The sequence below is a fragment of the Furipterus horrens genome, unplaced genomic scaffold (assembly GCF_987537825.1).
Source record: "Furipterus horrens unplaced genomic scaffold, mFurHor1.1.pri manual_scaffold_1, whole genome shotgun sequence".
NCBI lineage: Eukaryota > Metazoa > Chordata > Mammalia > Chiroptera > Furipteridae > Furipterus > Furipterus horrens.
The window spans coordinates 185,969,497-185,989,655 of record NW_028327171.1 but is presented as its reverse complement, the minus strand read 5'-3'; the positions used below and the strand labels follow the sequence as shown (position 1 = coordinate 185,989,655).

The 20,159-nt window shown below is 35.7% G+C and overlaps 1 protein-coding gene and 1 pseudogene across 2 annotated transcripts in view; both read left to right on the top strand.

Annotated features, from left to right (window-relative positions):
- DNAH7 (dynein axonemal heavy chain 7) overlaps positions 1-20,159 on the top strand; it is a 226,978-nt gene that overhangs the window by 22,521 nt on the left and 184,298 nt on the right. For both annotated transcript variants that reach the window (XM_090282024.1, XM_090282032.1), the window contains 8 exons: positions 2,381-2,468; positions 3,508-3,688; positions 4,578-4,650; positions 5,336-5,461; positions 8,508-8,627; positions 14,300-14,483; positions 15,297-15,476; positions 19,781-20,053. In XM_090282024.1, coding sequence (XP_090138150.1) covers positions 2,381-2,468; positions 3,508-3,688; positions 4,578-4,650; positions 5,336-5,461; positions 8,508-8,627; positions 14,300-14,483; positions 15,297-15,476; positions 19,781-20,053 — 1,225 coding nt within the window. The remainder of the gene's footprint in view (positions 1-2,380; positions 2,469-3,507; positions 3,689-4,577; positions 4,651-5,335; positions 5,462-8,507; positions 8,628-14,299; positions 14,484-15,296; positions 15,477-19,780; positions 20,054-20,159) is intronic.
- On the top strand, positions 16,597-18,361 carry LOC150022428 (ribosome biogenesis protein NSA2 homolog pseudogene; annotated as a pseudogene).

Here is a 20,159-nt window from a genome sequence, read left to right as displayed (position 1 = left end):
CCATAACTTCTGGCTGTAAAAACAAGTGAGTATTGAGGCTGGGGTAGACAGAAATGTTAGACTCCCTCGCATTCCTCTTAAAGTGTCCTCACACAGATATACTCAGACTCATTCTCTTTGAGCTCCAGTGTTGGGGCAGAATTGAAAGGCACCAGAGATATACAAGGAGAAACTGAATTGTCTGTCAGTGGAGTGAGAGCTGAGGGGCAGCTTTCTCCTGGACAGAACTGCTGGCAGAGCCCCTATATCTCTTCTGAGCCCTCCCATCACAGAACCACAGAACCAGCAAGTGGGCGCCATATCTGAGACTACATCAATCTGGCTCATACTGTTTGCCGCACCCAACTTTTAGGCCCACCTAAGCTATTTCCTGTGGCTGTTCCATACGAATGGCTTATCTTGGTTCATGCTTCAGATTTTTCTAAATCCTCTCGAATAAGCAGCATCTGGCTTCCATGAGCCCCATACCTCTTGCTAAGTTGTCGCAGCCCAGCCCTAGCAGCAGCCAGCCTCGGTTCACAGCTTGGCCTCTGCTGGGCACCTCTAGGCCCAGGACAATTAGTAGCTATCTGCATATCACTTTTTAGTTTATGCTGTGTGACCCTGATAGAACACAGGCAGTGGCTGACCTTGGGCATGCCAATAGCAATCAAGGCTCAGCTACAACAGGAGGGTGTACACAGCCCACACAGTGGGCACGCCTTGAGTACTCAGCTTGGGTAATAGGGGAGGCTGTGCTGCTGGACCCTACGGGACACCTACTACATTAGGCCACTCAACCAAGCCTGGGAGATGTAGCAGCTCTACCTGATACATAGAAACAAACACAGGGGGGCTGCCAAAAGGAGGAGACAAAGAAACATGGCCCAAATGAAAGAATATAGCAAAACTCCAGAAAAAGAACTAAACAAAATGGAGATAAGCAAGCTACCAGATGCAGAGTTTAAAACACTGGTTATAAGGATGCTCAAGGGACTTACGAGGACCTCAACAGCATAAAAAAGATCCAGTCAGAAATGAAGAACACACTAATTAAAATAGAGAACAATTTAAAGGGAATCAACAGTACAGTGGATGAAGCTGAGAATCAAATCAGCAATTTGGAGCATAAGCAAAAAACAACCAATCAGAATAGCAAGAAAAACAAGAATGTAAAAAAATGAGGATAATTTAAGGAGCCTCTGGGACAACTTCAAGTGTACCAACATTCACATCATGGGGGTACCAGAAGAAGAAAGACAGCAAGAAATTGGAAACCTATTTGAAAAAATAATGACAGAAAACGTCCCTAACTTGGTGAAGGATATAGACATATAAGTGCAGAGATCCCAAGCAAGATTAATGCAAAGAGACCTAACCCAAGGCACATCATAATTAAAATGCCAAAGGTTAAAGACAAAGAGAGCATCTTAAAAGAAGCAAGAGGAAAGCAGTTACCTACAAGAACACTCCCATAAAACTCAGCTGATTTCTCAAGAGAAACTTTACTGGCTACAAGGGATTGGCAAGAAATATTCAAAGTGATAAAAAGCAAGTAGCTATAACCAAGATCACCCAGCAAATCTATCATTTAGATCAAAGGACAGACAAAAAGTTTCCCAGACCAGAAAAAGCTGAAAGAGTACATCACCACCAAGCCAGCATTATACGAAATATTAAAGGGTCTTCTTTAAGAAGAAGAAGAAAAAAATATGAGCAATAAAATGACAACAAATACATATCTATCTCAATTGAATCTGGAAAGCAAAACAAACAACCAGAACAAAAACCGAATCATAGATACAGAGAGCATTTTGTTGGTTGCCAGATGGAAGGGGGGTCAGGAGGATGGGCAAAAGGGGTAAAAGGGTTGAGAAGTGTAAATAGGTAGTTACAGAATAGTCATGGGGATGTAAAGTACAACAAAGGAAATAGAGCAGCCGAAGAACACATATGCCTGACCCATGGACACGGATAATGGAATTGCCCAAGGGAGTGTGTGGGGGGGGGGGGCAGTGGGTGGAGTTGGACATAGTGGGAAAATTGGGACAACTGTAATAGCATAATCAATAAAATATAATTTTAAAAAATACTCCTTTAACATTTAAAAGAGGAGAGAACGTGACGTTTGAGTAATGAACAAGAATGAGTAAAGCCATAATGCAGCATATGGCTCTGAATTAGGTCTTGCAAATCATTTCCAAAATAGCTCTCTCTCCATGGATAAAGGGAAAGTATTTGTGAAGAATATGGTACCAAACAAATATGTATACTATTTATAAAATATTCAACTATTTTTTTCCTTCTGATTTCACAGAAGACAGTCCATACCTTTTTATATCTATTGATATAAAACTGTTTTTCAATCAACATTTAAATAGTGTGTTTATCATTTTCTTAGGCAACAAGATGCTGTTGTAGACTCACCTACTCCTGATGAAAGTACATTTCCCAAACTGACCACTTCTGCAATAGAGAAAGACATCTTGGTAATGGCTATTTCTTTCATCTGTACAGTTGGAAGTAAAGGAAGCACCTGAAGATATTTCATACATTTGAGATTAATCTGTGCTCCTCCCTGTGAAACTCTGTGGAAGTAGGAGTAAATATGGAGTTCCATAAGATTGCTCCATTGGATGACTGGAGAAAATAATTCTTTCCCTTGTCACCTAAGACCATAATCAAAGAATTCCAATTTTACCTGCTCTCTTTGTTAAAGCTAGCCTCAGTCTTGTAGAGATTTTATGTTTTTATTTTTCTGTGAGAATTTGTCTTAGTTATATAATGTATACTTTACACAGACTGTTAACTTACTTTAGAAGTAGTATTCTTTGAGTATTTCAAATCCAGAATTTTAAAAGATATAAATATTAAAGACTTTAACATTGCTAATTTGAAAGTATTTTCATGGTTAAATTTTTTTTAATAAGTGACATATTTTAAAAATTAATGAAAATATATTGAGGTTAAATGTCCATTATTAGAGAAATATTATCATGTCTTAAAATGAATATTTTATGCATCTACTTAATAACAGGTGTAAAATGATAGTATGGATTATTAATAGGTCAATTGGAAATTTCCTAACCCCTGTTGTATTATATTTCTGAGATTAATGTAATTTCTGATGCCACTTGCAGCTTTTAAGATCTGCTTCTGATTGTAGATAATAAAAGAGCAAAAACTAACATACCAAATTTTCACCCATTTATAAATCTACTTCTACATGGTCTTTGTTCAGTATTATAACTTGATGGTTTGTTTTAGAATTATGAACTAAGATAAGAACTTTAATTTTCATGCAATATCATATGTATTTTTTAAATTTAATTTTAAAAATTACATTTAATTTAATTTAATTTAAGCAGTCTCAAATAATGCCTATATGAATTGCACAAAATACTTTTATTACAGTAAGTAGTTTGTTCTCCTAAAACTTTAATTTTGCTCAGTAGTTTTATGTTTGAGAAACACACGTCTGTTACTATAGTTCTAAATCTATTTACTTTTCTTGTCTCCTTTATGTAGAGATATTACTATTATATTCACCATGGAATTGATACGGACCATATAGCTCCAATGGAAGATTCTTGGCTAGAGCATGTACTGAATTTAGTCCCCCAACATCTGAAAGGCCTCACTAACAGCATTCTTGCATTATCTGATGAAATGAGAGAAGATTATCTTCTTAGTGTAAAAAAATCCATAGGTAAACCAGTATTTCTCTCTGCTTTCTAATTTGAATGTCTCATTAAAGATAAGTATTTTAAAATTGAAAGTTAATACTTCTACATGTGACTATTTATTATATTTATTATGCTGTTTTTTGTATTGCTATTACATTGTATAACTCTTAGGCAACTTTTATTAATAAAATACAGCAAAAAAAAAAAGAAACATGATCTCTCTGTATGGCTATATCTCTTCAACAAAGGACAGAGCTGAAGAAAATTGTAAAATGTTAATTATTTAATTAACAATAATATTACTGATATCATAAAGTAGAATGTGATTAATTACAAAATTGTTGCTTTGGGCCAGGGGTTGGCAAACTACAGCTCACAGGCTCACTCTCGACCACTGCCTGTTTTTGTAAATAAAGTTTTATTGAAACAAAATTAAACACATTCATTTGCATATTGTCTATGGCTGTTTTGAGCTATAAGAACAGGGTTGAGTAGTTGTGATAGATACCTTATGACTAACAAAGTTGAAAGTATTTACAATCTTAAGCAATTTAAAAGAGACAACAAGGTAATATGTATATTTTTTTCTGTGAAAGGAAACTGCTTCTACTCTGTGTTGGTAACCTTCAGTTAAACGCGAACTATTTTTTGTGGAATAGCTATAAAGGAAAATGTAAAATTAAAAGCTATTATTTTCAAATGAAAGAATAGGGATATTGTTAAGAAACAAATACTCTCAAAGACAAAGACATGTATTTTTCATAATTATTATGTTTTGTATTCATTAATGCACAAATTATTTTTAAAAACAACATAATTGAAACAATTTCAATGGAATTAGTTGTCAATTACTTAGAAACATACTGCAATTAATATAAGGTTACTGATCAGAACTTTTCTATTTTCTTTTAGTTGATTTTGTTTTAAAAGATCCCAGAGAAAAAGAAGATAAAAAGACAGATGAACTACTACCCCATCGTGCTGAGTAAGCAATTAAGTTTCCCTAAGAATATTGATTATGTGACCATTCCTGTGTATGTGTATATATTTATACACCTATTATTTTTTTCATATATACATTTATATTTTATGTATTTCATACACAGATGGTTGTCCTATTTTTATATATTTAAGCCCCAATATGTTACTTTACAAATTCATGGATTGTGGGTAGATGGTTATTAAAATCATAGGAGTTACAGAATAAATGTCTTTGAGTAAGAATGTTAGTGTCTGGGATTTTGTATGTGATCTTTACACATTTTCAGAGGTGAATTTCAAGGGGATTTCTGTAGGTGGGATGGACTATATCCTTAAAATGTTTTTAAAAATACAGGGAAATATTAAACTTTTTGTGTCCTGTTTAAGAAAATCTTTCAAGTTGTATATATAGCATAACATGTTTCTGTTTGATCATTATGACTTATTTTTAGACTCAGTAGAGAAAAAATTAATTACCTTATGTGATAAAAATTCAAATCCAATTTCATATGCATTATTATCCTGAAATTACACTAAGCCATAAAGAGCATGACTTGTTATTACCATGAGGGATACATAATATTTTTAGTTAAAATAAAACCATTATTACTCAAAAAGTACATTGACTGTAAGTATACTTTCTTTTAATTTTTAAAGAAGATAACAGAGTATTTTCTCTTTGTTTTCAGAATGGAAATTCTTCCAAAACCTTGGAGGAAATCTTTTTTAGCTGCAAGCAGTTATATTAGGGATCACTTAAACACAATTAATCCTACAATGTTGGCTGTGCTACATTTGTGGCATAATACTTTTAAGTGAGTATTTCTGGCCTTACTGAAAATTTTATTTTTTTAAGAGATGAAAATGATTTTATTTCATTTTTACACATTTATTCTCTGTTTTAACTGCAAATTTTTAAAAATATTGCAAATTTAACATATTTAAGCATGGTTTTAAATGAGCAATATAGACATATATAGAATAAAAAATAAACATTGACTTTATCTTTAATCCAATTCTCCCCTCCCCACCCCATGCCCCAATTCCACACATACTTTAAGGTGTAATTATAGTTAGGGGGCTGAATTAATCATGCCTTGTTTTAAATCTCTCAGAACATTAGCTGCTACAATCATCTGCTTGGTTTAAAAATCTAGAAAATATCGCCCATGTGAATGGCACGAGGTGAAGCTCCTGGATGACTGGGATCATGCAGCACCTTCTAGGCACTGTCCTGGCGAGGCTGTGCAGAGGGGATGAACTCTGGTGGGCGCTGTGAAGCTAAAGAGCCTGGCCCTGGGCTAAATGGTTTGCCTCGCATCTTAAAATTTCCAGCTTCATCCTATCCCCTTCCTTGAACTGCTACTTCCAGAGTACTGGGGGATGTCCTGGCAATAGGCACCCATAGAACTATGTTTTTATAAAATATACAAAAGTAATATATATAAAACTTCTTTAAAGAAGGCCTCCCAACAGGCTCCTCAAAACCTGGATGGGCCCTTGTTTTAGGATAGAGATGGCATCCTGTTCTCCAGAGGGTCTGGAGCCTTTTCTCACCCCATCACATCTGTTTTCTTTCATTTCCATTCACACATGGAACTACCAGAACACATTGGGTTGGGAGATGAGACTCCATTTCTTAGTGTTGATCATAAAGGGCTAGACCTCGTCTCTTAGAATGTGCCAGTGTGCTAAGTCTTCAAAGCATTTGGTTTAAAACATTACTTTACACTGTTCAATTGTCCAGAATAAGACATCACCAAAGGTGCTCCAGCAATGGTTGTACCTATTCTGTGCCTAATGTATTATCCATGCCAGGTACTGAATGCATTATAACCTAACAAATGGATTTTAGCTTGTGAAAGGAGTATAAATAAAGATTTGAAATGGGTATTTCATCTTTTCTTATGTCTGAGTAGTACCACTTCTTCATCCAATCATGTTTCCATGTCTTGGCTACTGTGAATAAAGCTGCAATGAACATAGGGGTGCATATATCTTTGTGAATAAATGTTTTCAATGTTTTTCCTGGCAGATACCCAGAAGAGAGATTGCTAGGTCATATGGTAACTCTATTCTTAATTTTTTGAGGAATTGCCATACTGTTTCTATAGTGACCGTACCAGTTTACATTCCTAAAAACAGTGAACGAGGGTTCCTTTTTCTCCACAACCTCTCCCACACATGTTATTACTTGTCTTATTGATGATGCCCATTGTAACAGGTGTGAGATGGTATTGCCTTGTAGTTTTGATTTGCATTTCCCTAATAGCTAGTGAAGCCAAGCATCTTTTCATATCTATGTTGGCCATTTGTGTGTTTTCTTAGGAGAAGTGTCTGTTCAGGTCCTCTGCCCATTTTTTAGTTGGATTGTTTGTGTGGAGTTGTGTTTTATGAGTTCTTTATATATTTTTGATATTAACCCCTTATTGGAGCTGTTGTTTACAAATATTTCCTCTCATTTGGTTGATTGCATTTTTCTTTTGTTGGTGGTTTCTGAGCTGGATTACTAATGCCAGTCTGAAACTATGCCCACTGCTCACTGCTGGTGGCACAAATGAGCTGTGCTCCAGCTAAGACCTCACTGGTACGTTGGTGACCTCTTCTGCCTAAATACTATGCAGCTATAAACACAACCTTTCCCCTGGCTGGTTTGGCTCAGTAGATTGAATGTCGGCCTGCGAGCTAAGTGTCGCTGGTTCGATCTTCCAGTCAGGGCACATCAGAGAAGGAAAACTCTGACTCCAAAAAACCTCCGCTGCCTTGCGGCATACCTCTTCAGGGGAAAGGCTAAGGGAGTAAACCCCGACAGAAAATCCGGAGCCGGAGTCCCTAAGGCGGTTTGACGTTGTAGTCAACACCGGCAACTCCTGCGGCGCACCTGAACCCAAGCTGTATTGACTCCGTCTTTCCCTTGGACCCTTCAGCTGCGAAGAGAGGGGGGGTCTGCTGCATGGGCAACAGCAGACCCTCCATATCACCCTGCCCAGGCTCTGTAGCTTCAGCTTCACTGGAGAGGACACTCCAGCGTCATCGTAAGATGTTGATTCAACACGGGAGGAGACAGATACCGTGTCACTCCCGAGTCGGACTGCACAGCCATTCTCGGCGGTGCAGATAGACTCTTAAGAAGCTACACCATCGTCTCTTGAGACGGACGGCTGCCGCCGCCGCCGGTTTCTTTTGCTGTGTAGAAGCTTTTTAGTTTGATATGGTCCCATTCATATTTTTTTTTGCCTTTACTTTCCTTGCTTTTGGGGTCAAATTCATAAAATCTTCTCTAAGACCGGGGTCCATAAGTTTAGTACCTATGTTTTCTTCTATGTAATTTATTGTTTTAGGTCTCAGATACATTTTGAGTTAATTTTTGTATATGGGGACAAGTGGAACCACAAAAGACCCTGAATAGCCAAAGCAACCCTGAGAAAAAAGAATGAAGCTGGAGGTATCACAGTCCCTGACTTCAAATTATACTACAAAGTGACAATAATCAAAACAACATGGTATTCACACACACACACACACACACACACACACCCCAATGGAACAGAATTGAGAACCCAGAAATAAACCCACATATATATAGCAAATAATTTTTTACAAAGGAGCCAAAAACATACAATGGAGAAAAGAAAGCCTCCTAAACAAGTGGTGCTGGGAAAATTGGAAAACCACATGCAAAATTGTATTAATTGTGTTTAAAATTATAATATCTCATGTACTTGAATATTTAATTTTTATGAAACAAATTTTAGTGATAAAACCTAGGAATATTATATTTTTGAGAATGGATCAAATAGCAAAATGTTAAATACAAAAATACCTTATACTTAAATCACTGTTCATTTTTATCTCTTGCAGAAAATTACGTTTAGTTGATACAGAAGAATTTCATAATCGCCAGGAGGCATTAGAGCTGTCAAATTTTCAGACCATCGTCATGAGACACCTGGAAACTGCCAAAGAGACTCTACTTAAATCGTAAAGTTTTGACATTTCTTGTAGGAAAACAAATTTTAAAATGTGACTGGTTGGATATTGAATTTTAAGTGCTTTTAGAAAATTCTAAATATGATATCATTAACTGCTTTGGTCTGTAATGTCTACCCAAATGTTCTACACAGCATAGATTATACAGAAACCAAAATGATTGTGATTAATGGTTACTTTTCTCTTAATGTCTGGTTTCTGCCTCATCTCTGAGAGTAGAGTTGGATACCATGGGGAAGTGATCATCAACTAGTTAGCTGAAGATATTTATTTGACATCTATTAATATCTGAAAGTTGCTGTGACTTTTTCATTTTGTTTCTGGCTGAAAGATGAAGAATAGTTTAAAGAATGACTCAGTGGGGAAAATATACTCGTACTCTTTAAAGGAGTTTCCAATCTCATTGGAGGTTAGACTTAACAAATGATAATTTAACATGTTATTGGATTAACCCTTCAAAAGGGAATAGCCACATATGACAATTATTGATATGGATGCCAGACAATATGTCATGAACTAATACAGGAAAATTGTTTCCATCATGTGTCATAAAGTTATTATAAATAAGACATTAAAACTAGATTATGTGAAAGATAACAAGACAGTGAAACTCCAACTTAGTTTCATAATTTCCAAAAGTTACTTAGAAACGTATCTTGATGGCTTAAGACTGAATCTTTTCTTTATCTTTTTTCTTCTTTAATATGTCAGAATCAAAGTCTTTGACATTACTTGAAAGAACTTTAGACTCCTATTTAATATTAGTATTAAGTTAACATAAACAGAGAGAGAAGAGATACAGAATGAAAACCTGCAATTAATTACAGAGAAGAAAACGACCTCTTAAGGACAGAATAAGAATAAATTATCTTAAACTATAACTTCAGGGTTATACCCCAGAAATACATTACCACTGTAAATTTTAGTAAATTTGGTGTCAAAAAGTACAGGGTAGAGCACAAACCTTTACTGAATAATTTGCTGAAAGATGTAGATTTATTAGCTTGGTGCTTCCTGATGATTCTAATAGAAGAATTCTTCTACAATACTTCAGTAAGCCAGATGTGTTTATCATTGTTAAAGGCAGAACATCAGCTCACCACAGTGGAGAAACAAGTAGCAAATGATTAATTATGACATCTACCTCAAATGCAAATGTCTTCTCTTAGTTTTCATTCTCCATTTCTACTCAGCAGTTGTGGTTTATCACCCCTGCCTTCTGGAAATCTGTTTTTATGTGTCCCTGTGCCCGTTTCTCTTCTCTGTTTCTGTCTCTTTTTATTGGCTCTACTTATTCCTACTATCACGAAGAGTAGGGGCTGCCCAGGTGTTTGCTGTTGTTTCTCTTCTTTATAGACTTGAAAGTTTCATGATTTTATATGTCTCAGCTGTCTTAAGGTCCTTATATTTTTTCTGATCTCCAGGCCCTTATTACTAATTTTATACTGTATATCTTCAGTTAAATGCCATGTTAGCAACAGAATTTCAGTCATATCTATAATGGTGCTTGTCCTTCCAAATCTGCTCCTCTCCCTGTTCTGGATCATCCTCAGGCAAAGTTGAAAATTGTGACTTTTTCTGTCTCTTCTGCTCATCATCTAGGTCCTCACTAGCCCCACCCTGCTCCCAGCTATATCCAGTATATTGCTAAATGTTCTTTTTAAAAATAAAATATAATTAACTTACCATGAAATTTACCACTTTAATGTATATAATTCTGTGATTTATAATATGTTAACAAGGTGTGCAATAATCACTACTAATTTCATCACCCCCCAAAGAAACCCTGTATCTGTCAGCAATCACTCCCCGTTCCCCCTTCACAAGCCCCTGGCAACCACAAATATATTTTCAGTCCCTATGCATTAGCTTCTTCTAGACATTTCATCTAAGTGGAATGACACAATATGTAACCATTTATGTCTGGCTTCTTACACTAAGTGTAATGTTTTCAAGATTTATTCATGTTATAGCATGTATCAATATTTGAGCCCTTCTCATGGCAATTAATATTCCATTATATGAATATACCACATTTGTTTATCCACTCATCAGTTGATGGACATTGGGTTGTTTCTATTTTTTGGCTATTATAAATAATGCTGCTATGAGCATTCATTTTGTGTAAACATGTTTTCAGTTATTTTGGGCATATACTTAGTGGAATTGCTGGCTCTGTTTAATTTTTGAGGTCCTGCCACAGTGTTTTCTAAAAGTTCTGTAAGATTTTACATTCCCACCAACAATGTAGGAGGGTCCCAGTTTCTCCACATGCTTGCCAATACTTATCGCCCCTCTTATATTGTAGCCATCCTAGTGGATGTGAAGGGCTATCTCATTGTGGTTTTAACTTGCATTTCCTTAGCAACTAATGATGTTTAGCATATTTTCATGTGCTTATTTTTCCTTTGTTTATTTTGTTTGGATAAACGTCTATTCGAATCATTGTTCATTTTGTATTGTAATTGTCTTTTTATTGTTGAGCAGTAAGAGTTCTTCATCTATTCTGGTTATAAGACCCTAATTAGTCATATGATTTGCAAACATTCTTCCCATTATGTGGTTTACTTTTTCACTTTCTTGGTAGTGTTCTTTGAAGCACAAATATTTTTAATTTTGATTAAGCCTAATTTAACTATTTTTATGTTGATTCTGTATTTGGCAACCTTGCCAAATTTGTTTATTAGTTTGAATATTTATGTGTGCATACTTTATTGCTTTCTCTTTATAAGACCATGTCATATGCAAATAGAAATAGTTCTACTTCATTTTCTATCTGCATATTTTTTCTTTTCCTTGCCTAATTCCCCTGGTTAGAACCTCCAGTGCAATATTGAATGGGAGTGTCAGGAGTGGACATTCTTGTTTGTTCCTGATGTTGAGGGGAAAGCTTTCAGTCTCTCACCATTAAGTCAGTTGTATAGTTAACCTTTAACAGTGTTGAGGAATTTCCATTTTATTCTTACTTTCTTTATTGTTTTTATCATGAAATAGTGTAGATTTTGCCAAATACTTCTTCTGTATCTATTGAGATGATAATTGTTTTTTCTCTTTTATTAATACAGTGTATTACATTGATTAATGTATTGAACCAGCCTTGCATTCCTAAGATAAATCCTCCTTGGCCATAGCGTATAATCCTTTTTATATGCTGTTGGACTCAGTTTGCTCGCCTTTTGTTGAAGATTTTTGTGTCTGCATTCTTAAGGGATATTCTGTAGTTTTTCTTCTTGTGATTTTTTTTTGGGGGGGGTCTGGTTTGGTATTTTAATACTAGCCTCATAAATTAGTTAAGAAGTGTTGCTTATTGGAAGAATTTGTGAAGGATCAGTGCTAATTCTTTTTTAAATGTCTGATAGAACTCAGTAGTGAAGCCATCCGTTCCTGGGTTCTGGCTCTTTTGGTTTATATTTTTGAATTTTAAAAATTTACTAACTCAGTCTATAGATCTATTCATGTTTTCTATTTCTTCTTAAGTCAGTTTTGACAGTTGTATCTTTCTAAGACTTTACTAAATTGTCTAATTTTTGACACACAATTGTTCATTATAGTCTCTTGTAAACTTTTAAAAATTTTTATAAGGTTAGTATTAATGTCTGCTTTTTCATTTCTAATTTAAAATTTTTGAGTCTTCCCTTTTCCTTGGTCAGTTTGGCTAGATTTGTAAATTTTGCTGATCTTTTTAAAAACCAATTTTTGGTTTTCTTGATTTTCTTTATTGTTTTTCTATTCTCTATTTTGTTTGTTTCTGCTCAATTCTTTATTTCTTCACCTCTTTATTTTGAGTTTAGTTTGATCTTCTTTTTCTAGTTTCTAGTGGAAGTTTAAGTAATTGAACTATTATTTTTTAATGCAGGTGTTTACAGGTATAAATTTCCCTCTGATCACTACTTTTTTGCATCTTATGAGTTTTGATTTTTTTTTCATTTTCATCATCTCTGATTTTCCTGTGATTTTTTTAAATTTATTTATTGACTGTTTAAGACTGTGTTGCTTAATTTCCACATATTTGTGAATTTCCAGAGTCTCCTATTGCTGATTTCTAATTTTGTGTTATTTCAATTCTTTTACATCTATTGAGGCTTATTTTATGATCACCAACTATTTTTGATCCTTTCGCAAAAACATCTTCTGTGTGTACTCCTTTCTCTTAATTCCCATCGTTGCTGCCCCTTGGGAGGCCATTTTAACCTCCTGTGTAACATACAAACCACTGCAAAATGAATCATAAAGTATTTCCTTGTTCAGTGTCTTCCTTTGTTAAGAAATAAATCCACATTTTTTAACCTGCTTTTTAAGGTCTTCTGCAACCTAGACCTGGCCTCTCTTTTCCATTCTCAGTTCTGAAAAGACTTTCACCATGGCATCACCTTGAGGTGAAAGGCTGTCCCAAGTTCTACAAGTCTTCACAGAATGCTCCCCATTTATTTCTTCCCACTTGTAATCTATTGTCTCTACTCTAGGGAGTGAAATGGTCATATATATATTAGATTCACCCAGCCCACCTACTCTGCTTATTATTTTACTTCTACTTCGGATCCTTTCCTCGGGGTCTTTCTCATTCCATTTCTATCTATTCTTCAGTGAATTGCCATCTTCACTATAAAACCCTTCTTCATTAATAAATAGAAAATTATCTCTCTCATCTTCAGCTTCAAAGCTCTTTTGCTATGACATTCAGTGCCTTCACTATTATGAGAGAAGGGATGATGTATATTTTTATACCTCCCATGACATGTTCCAAGCACATGGTAGACACTAAACATATATTTGTTTTAAGGACGAATGCATATATTTAAAACAAATCACTCTGAGCACTCAGGCAATTCCTGAGATTATTGACTGTTTCAAAAAGTCCGTTATCTCTTGTTAAAGAGGTACCAGTATTCCTTAATTATGTTGTGTTGGGATGGTGCTTTTGTAAACTGAGAACCTCACTTGTTATTATCATGATGTATCTATATATGAATTTCTCTGATTCTTTTTTATTACAAGGATAAATACACATTTGAAACTTTGGTTTTTTTCCTAATTTATTTTTATTGTATTTTTTCCATTTCCATTTATCCCCATTATACCCCTCACCTCTAGCCCTGCCTTGCACTCACCACACTGTTGTAACTCAGTCACTCTTTCAGGATTTCACATTTAGGGAGATAAGAAAATAATATACTTGATCTGTTGATTTGTATCTTGTTTTTAAGTCATTGTGAAAAAGATAGAAGAGCATAAAATGCCAACTGGGTTGAACCCAGTAAGCCCTCTCTTGACTCAATCAGTTGTCCACATTTTAGCTTTAAGCTAACAAATCCATTCCCTAAGGAACATTTGGGAGCCTAAAGAGGAGTATCTTGTAATATGTAATAAAGTCAGTTGTCGTATTTATTCAAAAAGTGCATCAGTCATAGTTCCGGGAGTTAGATTTACATTTTCCTCACAACGACACATCATTGAGTCATTTTCTGTTGGCTATGATTAAAATGTCTTTTCCTGGGAGAAGTGAAATGTGCTTGTGCTTACATTTCAGAGGCAGGCAGTGTCATTGAGCACTATAGCTCTCTCTGTGAGGACCTCTGGCTGTCTAGAAGTTACTGTTAATGCTCAATGTAAAAGGAGAAATTCATTAACAGTATTAATTTTTAAAAGTCTTTTGTTCTTTCAAGGTGGTTTCCAGAGGTACAGAATATTTATTACCAAGGTAATAAAAGAAAGCAATTGCCAACTGGTGACAGCAGTGCCAAATTGGAGTCCTTTTTCAACTGCGCTGCTACACTAATGACTTTACAGCTACAGGACCTCACTTTGGCCTCCATGCAAGATTTCACAGACTTAATTGCACAACCCCCAGTAAGTATGGTGCAGTTACACCAATATTCTTTTGCTAATTAATTTATCTTCAATTTTTTTTCAGGGAAGAAGTGATAAAATACTTTTACCAGTGGGAAAGAAGAAAGTACAGGGTGGGGCAAAAGTAGGTTTATGGTTGCTCATGTGGAAAATAATACAATAATTAATAAATATAACAAGAATAAACTCTGCGTTTCACGTACTCAGAACTGTAAACCTACTTTTGTCCCACCCTGTATATCTTTAGACCAATTATGCTTACTTATCTGGTGAAAATAAAAGTTAATGTCAACCTGCATATTTAGGATATGTGAGTAAAATCACATTGGTGAAGATTAGTGGAAATAAATAAAAATTCCCATAATTAGGCAATTTGGGTCATGATGGCTGAGGAAAAAGGAACTCTTTTCTTTCCAGAAGGTCTTGTTACAGTGTGAGCAGGACTGGGAATTTTTTTTTTTTTTTTTTTTTTTTGGCTTGGGAATTTGAAGGTTCTCCTCCTGGGCTCCGTTTTTGCGTGATTCTAGAGCTCCATATCCTCCTTTCCCCAGAATCTATAAGCCCAATGGATACTAGATACCAGCAAGTCTAGCTGGGAATCACTCTTTCTCCTTTTAGTAGAGCTTTTCTTTGGCTTAACTATCTAGGGCATAAGAGGAGGGGTAAGTTCCTATGTATTCTAATTGGGACCAGTGTATTTCTTAGTCTATCACAATTCATATGTACAGGGTGGGGCAAAAGTAGGTTTGCATTTGCAGTTGTTTGCATGGAAAATAATATAATAATTAATAACACAAGAATCATTTTTTTCAGGATTCTGTTAGAGCTTTTGAACATCCAGGTTTCATCATGAGGCTGATTCTTCATAATGACACCATAAAGTTTGAACCAGAGTTCAATGACTATATAGACATCTTTCTAAATATTTATGATGTCATGATTAAGGCTGTCAGTTGTGTACCAAGGGTTGAGACAAAATTGTATTCCAAGTGGGTAAGTAACAAGTATATTCTGATTGCTTGAATTTGCATGATATTTACCTCAAATTACATCTGAAAGGTATAGACAGCTGTCCTCTGCTTTGGAGAATTTTAAAAGCCTAATAACATTGACTTATATATTGACTTATAAGGAAGTTTTGTTCCAAAAGAATACTGTTTTCCCATTAGCTTCCCTTATAATATACCTAGTTTCTTAGTCCAGCTTTCCATTGGAATCAAATGAAAACTTTCTGAGGGGAAAGCACTGAAGTTGTGGTCAGATTTGAAACATTCAGTGCATGTCTGCTGGAGCACTCATGCCGCACTGCAGACCTCCACCGCACTTTTCCAGCTCTGTAAAATGACCCTCCGAGTGCTTACTTTCCTCATCTACCTTTTTCCATAACAATAGCGTCTTCATACTTCGAAATCAGAGACCTACTTCCCTTCTCTCTTTGGCTAAATATTTAACAAAGCTATGCCAAACTATGGCATTTCAACAGTAGTTATTGCAGTCTAGGATAGGAAATGAGCATGTCAGAAAATTTTTTAACTTGCGTGGTTTTCAAGTTTTTTAAGTCCAACCTGTAGCTTTCTTTTTCCTTTTATAGTTTTAAAATAGTTTATGAACATTTCATGCATATAAAAGAGTATAGGAGGCAGTGTGTATAGTTTTAAGTAGTAATATTAATTCCTATGTACCTACAATCTAACTTAAAAAATGGAGTATTACTGATACCTTTAATCCCTCCCTGCCCCCCATTGCCCTTCCCTGTTCACATTGCTACCCTTGTAGCAAAAGAATCACTGTCTTGAATTTTGTAGTTAATATTCTGAATTTCTTAAGACAAACTCTATCTCTAAAACAATTTCTGTTTAGTTTTTCCATGTCTGCGTATAGCAGGTGTCATTTTATAAATAATAATGTCTTTTGTAAAATTCAGTATTATGATTGTGCAATTATCTATTTTGAGAATATTACCATCTTTATATCGCTTCTAATTTTTTAAATTATTTTATTTTCATAATATAGAAATTTCATTGAATTCTCTTTCCAATAGACCTGGTCATTTCTGATAGTCCCTTGTACTGAGTCAGGTATTCAGTACTTTTTTAGTTCTCTGTTTGCTGATATGAGTCCTGCTCTTGGTGGCTTTTATCTGTGGGTGATTTCCTTTATTATTATGAGCTTATCCACATAAGAACTTTATGCAAGAAAGTCTTTGAGGCTTTGGTTTAAGTTGATGCCTCCGGAATATTTATATTCTCCTCACAGGTGCTCTGGAAGTCCCTGCAGCCCAAGGACCATTTTTAACAAAATTCTTGCCTGCGAATTTTGTGGACAACAATGGCAGCATGTATGCTCACCCTAGTCTGTGTGAGAACAGGCTGTGGTTACAGATTATTAAGGCAACCATCTTTTTCTTCCTTCCCTGAGAAACAAGACCCAAACAGGACATTTCCCTTTACTCCTTCCCCTCATTCAAAGGTTCCGTCACCTATCAGCATTCTGAACTTTTGTGTCCTCTGAATCCTCACTTTGAGGTTGTGTCACCTTTCAGTGTTCTGGGCTTTATGTGGGAGTCCTGATTGTGACTTCCCACCTTGCTCAGGCTTGAGGCTTTGTTCTCTGACTTCTGTTCTCCCTGTCCCTGCCCAAGACACACATGACACTGGTCCACCTTGCTAGAGATTTATTAAAGCAAAGCATAGACCACCAGGGGTCTGCAGAGTCTCCAGGGCAGCTGTACACTTCTGCACAGTCATCTCTCGATTCACGCTTTCTCTCATGCTTGGCTTGTCATTTCTCTTCCTTAGCTATCCATTATGAAGGTTATGCTTAGCATTTTTCCCAGCATATTTATGTGTTTTGAAGGAGGTAGTTTTCAGGATATCTATTCTTCATGTTGCCATCCATAGACATCTCCTGCATTTTAGAAGTGTTCCTTACCTGTCACAAGTTGCATAGAGTCAGCTTGAGGGCCTTTGAGACCTGCAAGTTGCGAGCTTCTTTGTGTCCAGAGAACTGATTGCTCCCAGTGACTGGGGCTGGCCAGCTGCAAGCATATCAGAGAATGAATATATTGAGTTACACTGTGAGCTCTATGGAGATCGTTTGGATTACCGTGAGAAAAAGAGAAAGGGGAGGGTCGAGAGGCTCAAGAATATTCAAAGAAGGCAAAAAAGATAATTGGTCTAAGACAGAGGTTCTCAACTTGTGGGTCGCGACCCCTTTGGGGGTCGAACGACCCTTTCACAGGGGTCGCCTAAGACCATCGGAAAACACATATATAATTACATATTGTTTTTGTGATTAATCACTATGCTTTAATTATGCTCAATTTGTAACAATGAAAATACATCCTGCATATCAGATATTTACATTACGATTCATACAGTAGCAAAATTACGGTTATGAAATAGCAACAAAAATAATTTTATGGTTGGGGGTCACCACAACATGAGGAACTGTATTAAAGGGTCACGGCACTAGGAAGGTTGAGAACCACTGGTCTAAGGCCAAGCTCTGCCATAACAAGTGCCATACTGAGAAAATACAAATGAAAAAGACTATCAAGATGCGTGAGAAGAGAAACACCAAACAAAAGAATGAGGAAAAGGCTCCTCAAGAAGCAGTACCTGCATATCTGCTGAATAGAGAGGGGCAACCCTGAGCTAAAGTTCTTCCCACTGTGATTAAACACACACAACGAGAAAGTGCGAAAATGGGGAGCCCCTCTGCCCAGTTTGTGCCCAGGGAGACAGGTATTAGCTGTTGGAACAGGGAAGAGAAAGAAGAAAGAGTGCAAGAGGATGACTACTGAAGTTTGCTTTGTTGGAGATGGCTACACTCAAAAACCACCTAAATAGAAAAGATTTAGAGGGTGCTTTGAGTAAGATAATTGACCATGCTCTTAATGATCTTTGGCAGCAATACACTTTTCCTCATGGAAGGCAAACCTACAAGAAGCTAAAGCACTGTGAGTCCAAGTACATCACCATTTCATCTAATTTGATATGCTTTTCAACACTTGAACTGCCTCTTACAAAATATTGTTTCCCTGAACTCCTGGTAAAAACTTATTAGTAGTCACGTGAAAAGAATACTTTCTACTATAGTTCTGAAGTACTGGTTTCCAGTTCTGTTTAGAAAGATAAATCTATAGCCTTTAAAAATTAGATAGGCTGTTAATAAATTTGACACATTCTGTGATGAATATGAATGAGCTTCACATTAGCTCCAATGATTTTACATTGCATACAGTACATAATAGAGATTACTTTAGTCTAAAGTCCTTTTTAAGCAAAATGACACCAGCATCTACTGAGCCAAGGGATGAGGTGGTGGTGGTGGTAGTGGTGGTACTCAACGAGTGTTCTCATAAAGCATCTAGTAGTTCTAAGCAAAATGATTTCCTGGGACGCCCACTAGAGAGCATAGTGGACAAATGCATGCACCCTGGAGATCTGACCACATTACACAGTTCTCTTAAGTAACCCTTTGATAGCAGTTTGAATGCTGTAGAATATTTACTACCGACAATGATTTTTGTTTCACTTAAATATCCCTTCTAGATGACAGGCGGGGCATATATATTTTTTAATGTAACTTGGTTCAAGATGATAAACCATATATGCGCATTTACTTGTCCTCTTGTATGAAAAAGATGAAAAAAGCTTTTGAGATTTGTTTGCTTATTTAAAATTGTATCTGAGCCATTCTTGCCCACCATGATTCTAATGGTGATAGCAGAACAAAAATTTTCAACTAGGGATTTTAGTCTGCTCTAGTTGCTGTTCACAGAATCAAAGATCAGAGGTCAATGAATGGGAAAACAATCTTTTCTTGCCCTAGATACATTATTCCTTCATGTGAAAAAGTACTATGACCAAAGAGTATGATGATGTGACATTAAGATGGCTTATTTTTAAAAATAGTGTACCATGCAAGCAGTACCTTATAAAACTAGCATATGCAATTGCACAAATAAAATGTGGATTTTGCTCTTTTTTATATTTCCTTACTTTGTGTATATTTTTTGAGTGGCTGTTATATAATCCATTTAGAAAAACAAAACACACTGGGTAAGTAGCCTTAAGGAAAAACGAAAAAGTTATATGAAACCTAGATATTTAAAATACTGCTTTGATAGGCCTACATATCTTTCTATAGAGATTAGAAAATCAAAAAGAACGTGTGAATGGAAAAGAATGTCAGTATGGTAAGACTGGCATTTTTACAAAGATAAATGACACAGTTACCTTAATATTAGGCATTTTAAATGACTAACATTCTTTTTCTTTCCCTTTGTTTAGGAAAGTAACTCTAAACCAACAACCTTGAAACCGACCATTCGGAATGAAATTGTTGAAGCTCACAAAGAAAAGGTTAAGGAAGTGATAATGAGAGAGAGCATAGCACCCACGGAGCACCTCAGACTCTATGACAAGTATGATTTTTTGATCACCAGGAAAGCTGAGCGAGATGTTGATGCTTTCCTTGCAGAAAGCCATCATTACGAGAAAATAATACAAGAAATTCGCAAATACCAAAAACTTATAGAGGAAATACAGTACACATCTAGAAAGGTAAAGGACCCATTTTGTACAACTCCTCTCTGTACCTAATGATATTTTCCCAGGTTTATCAGGGAAAGATTTAGACCATTACTATAAAAAAGAAAAGTGTTTATTG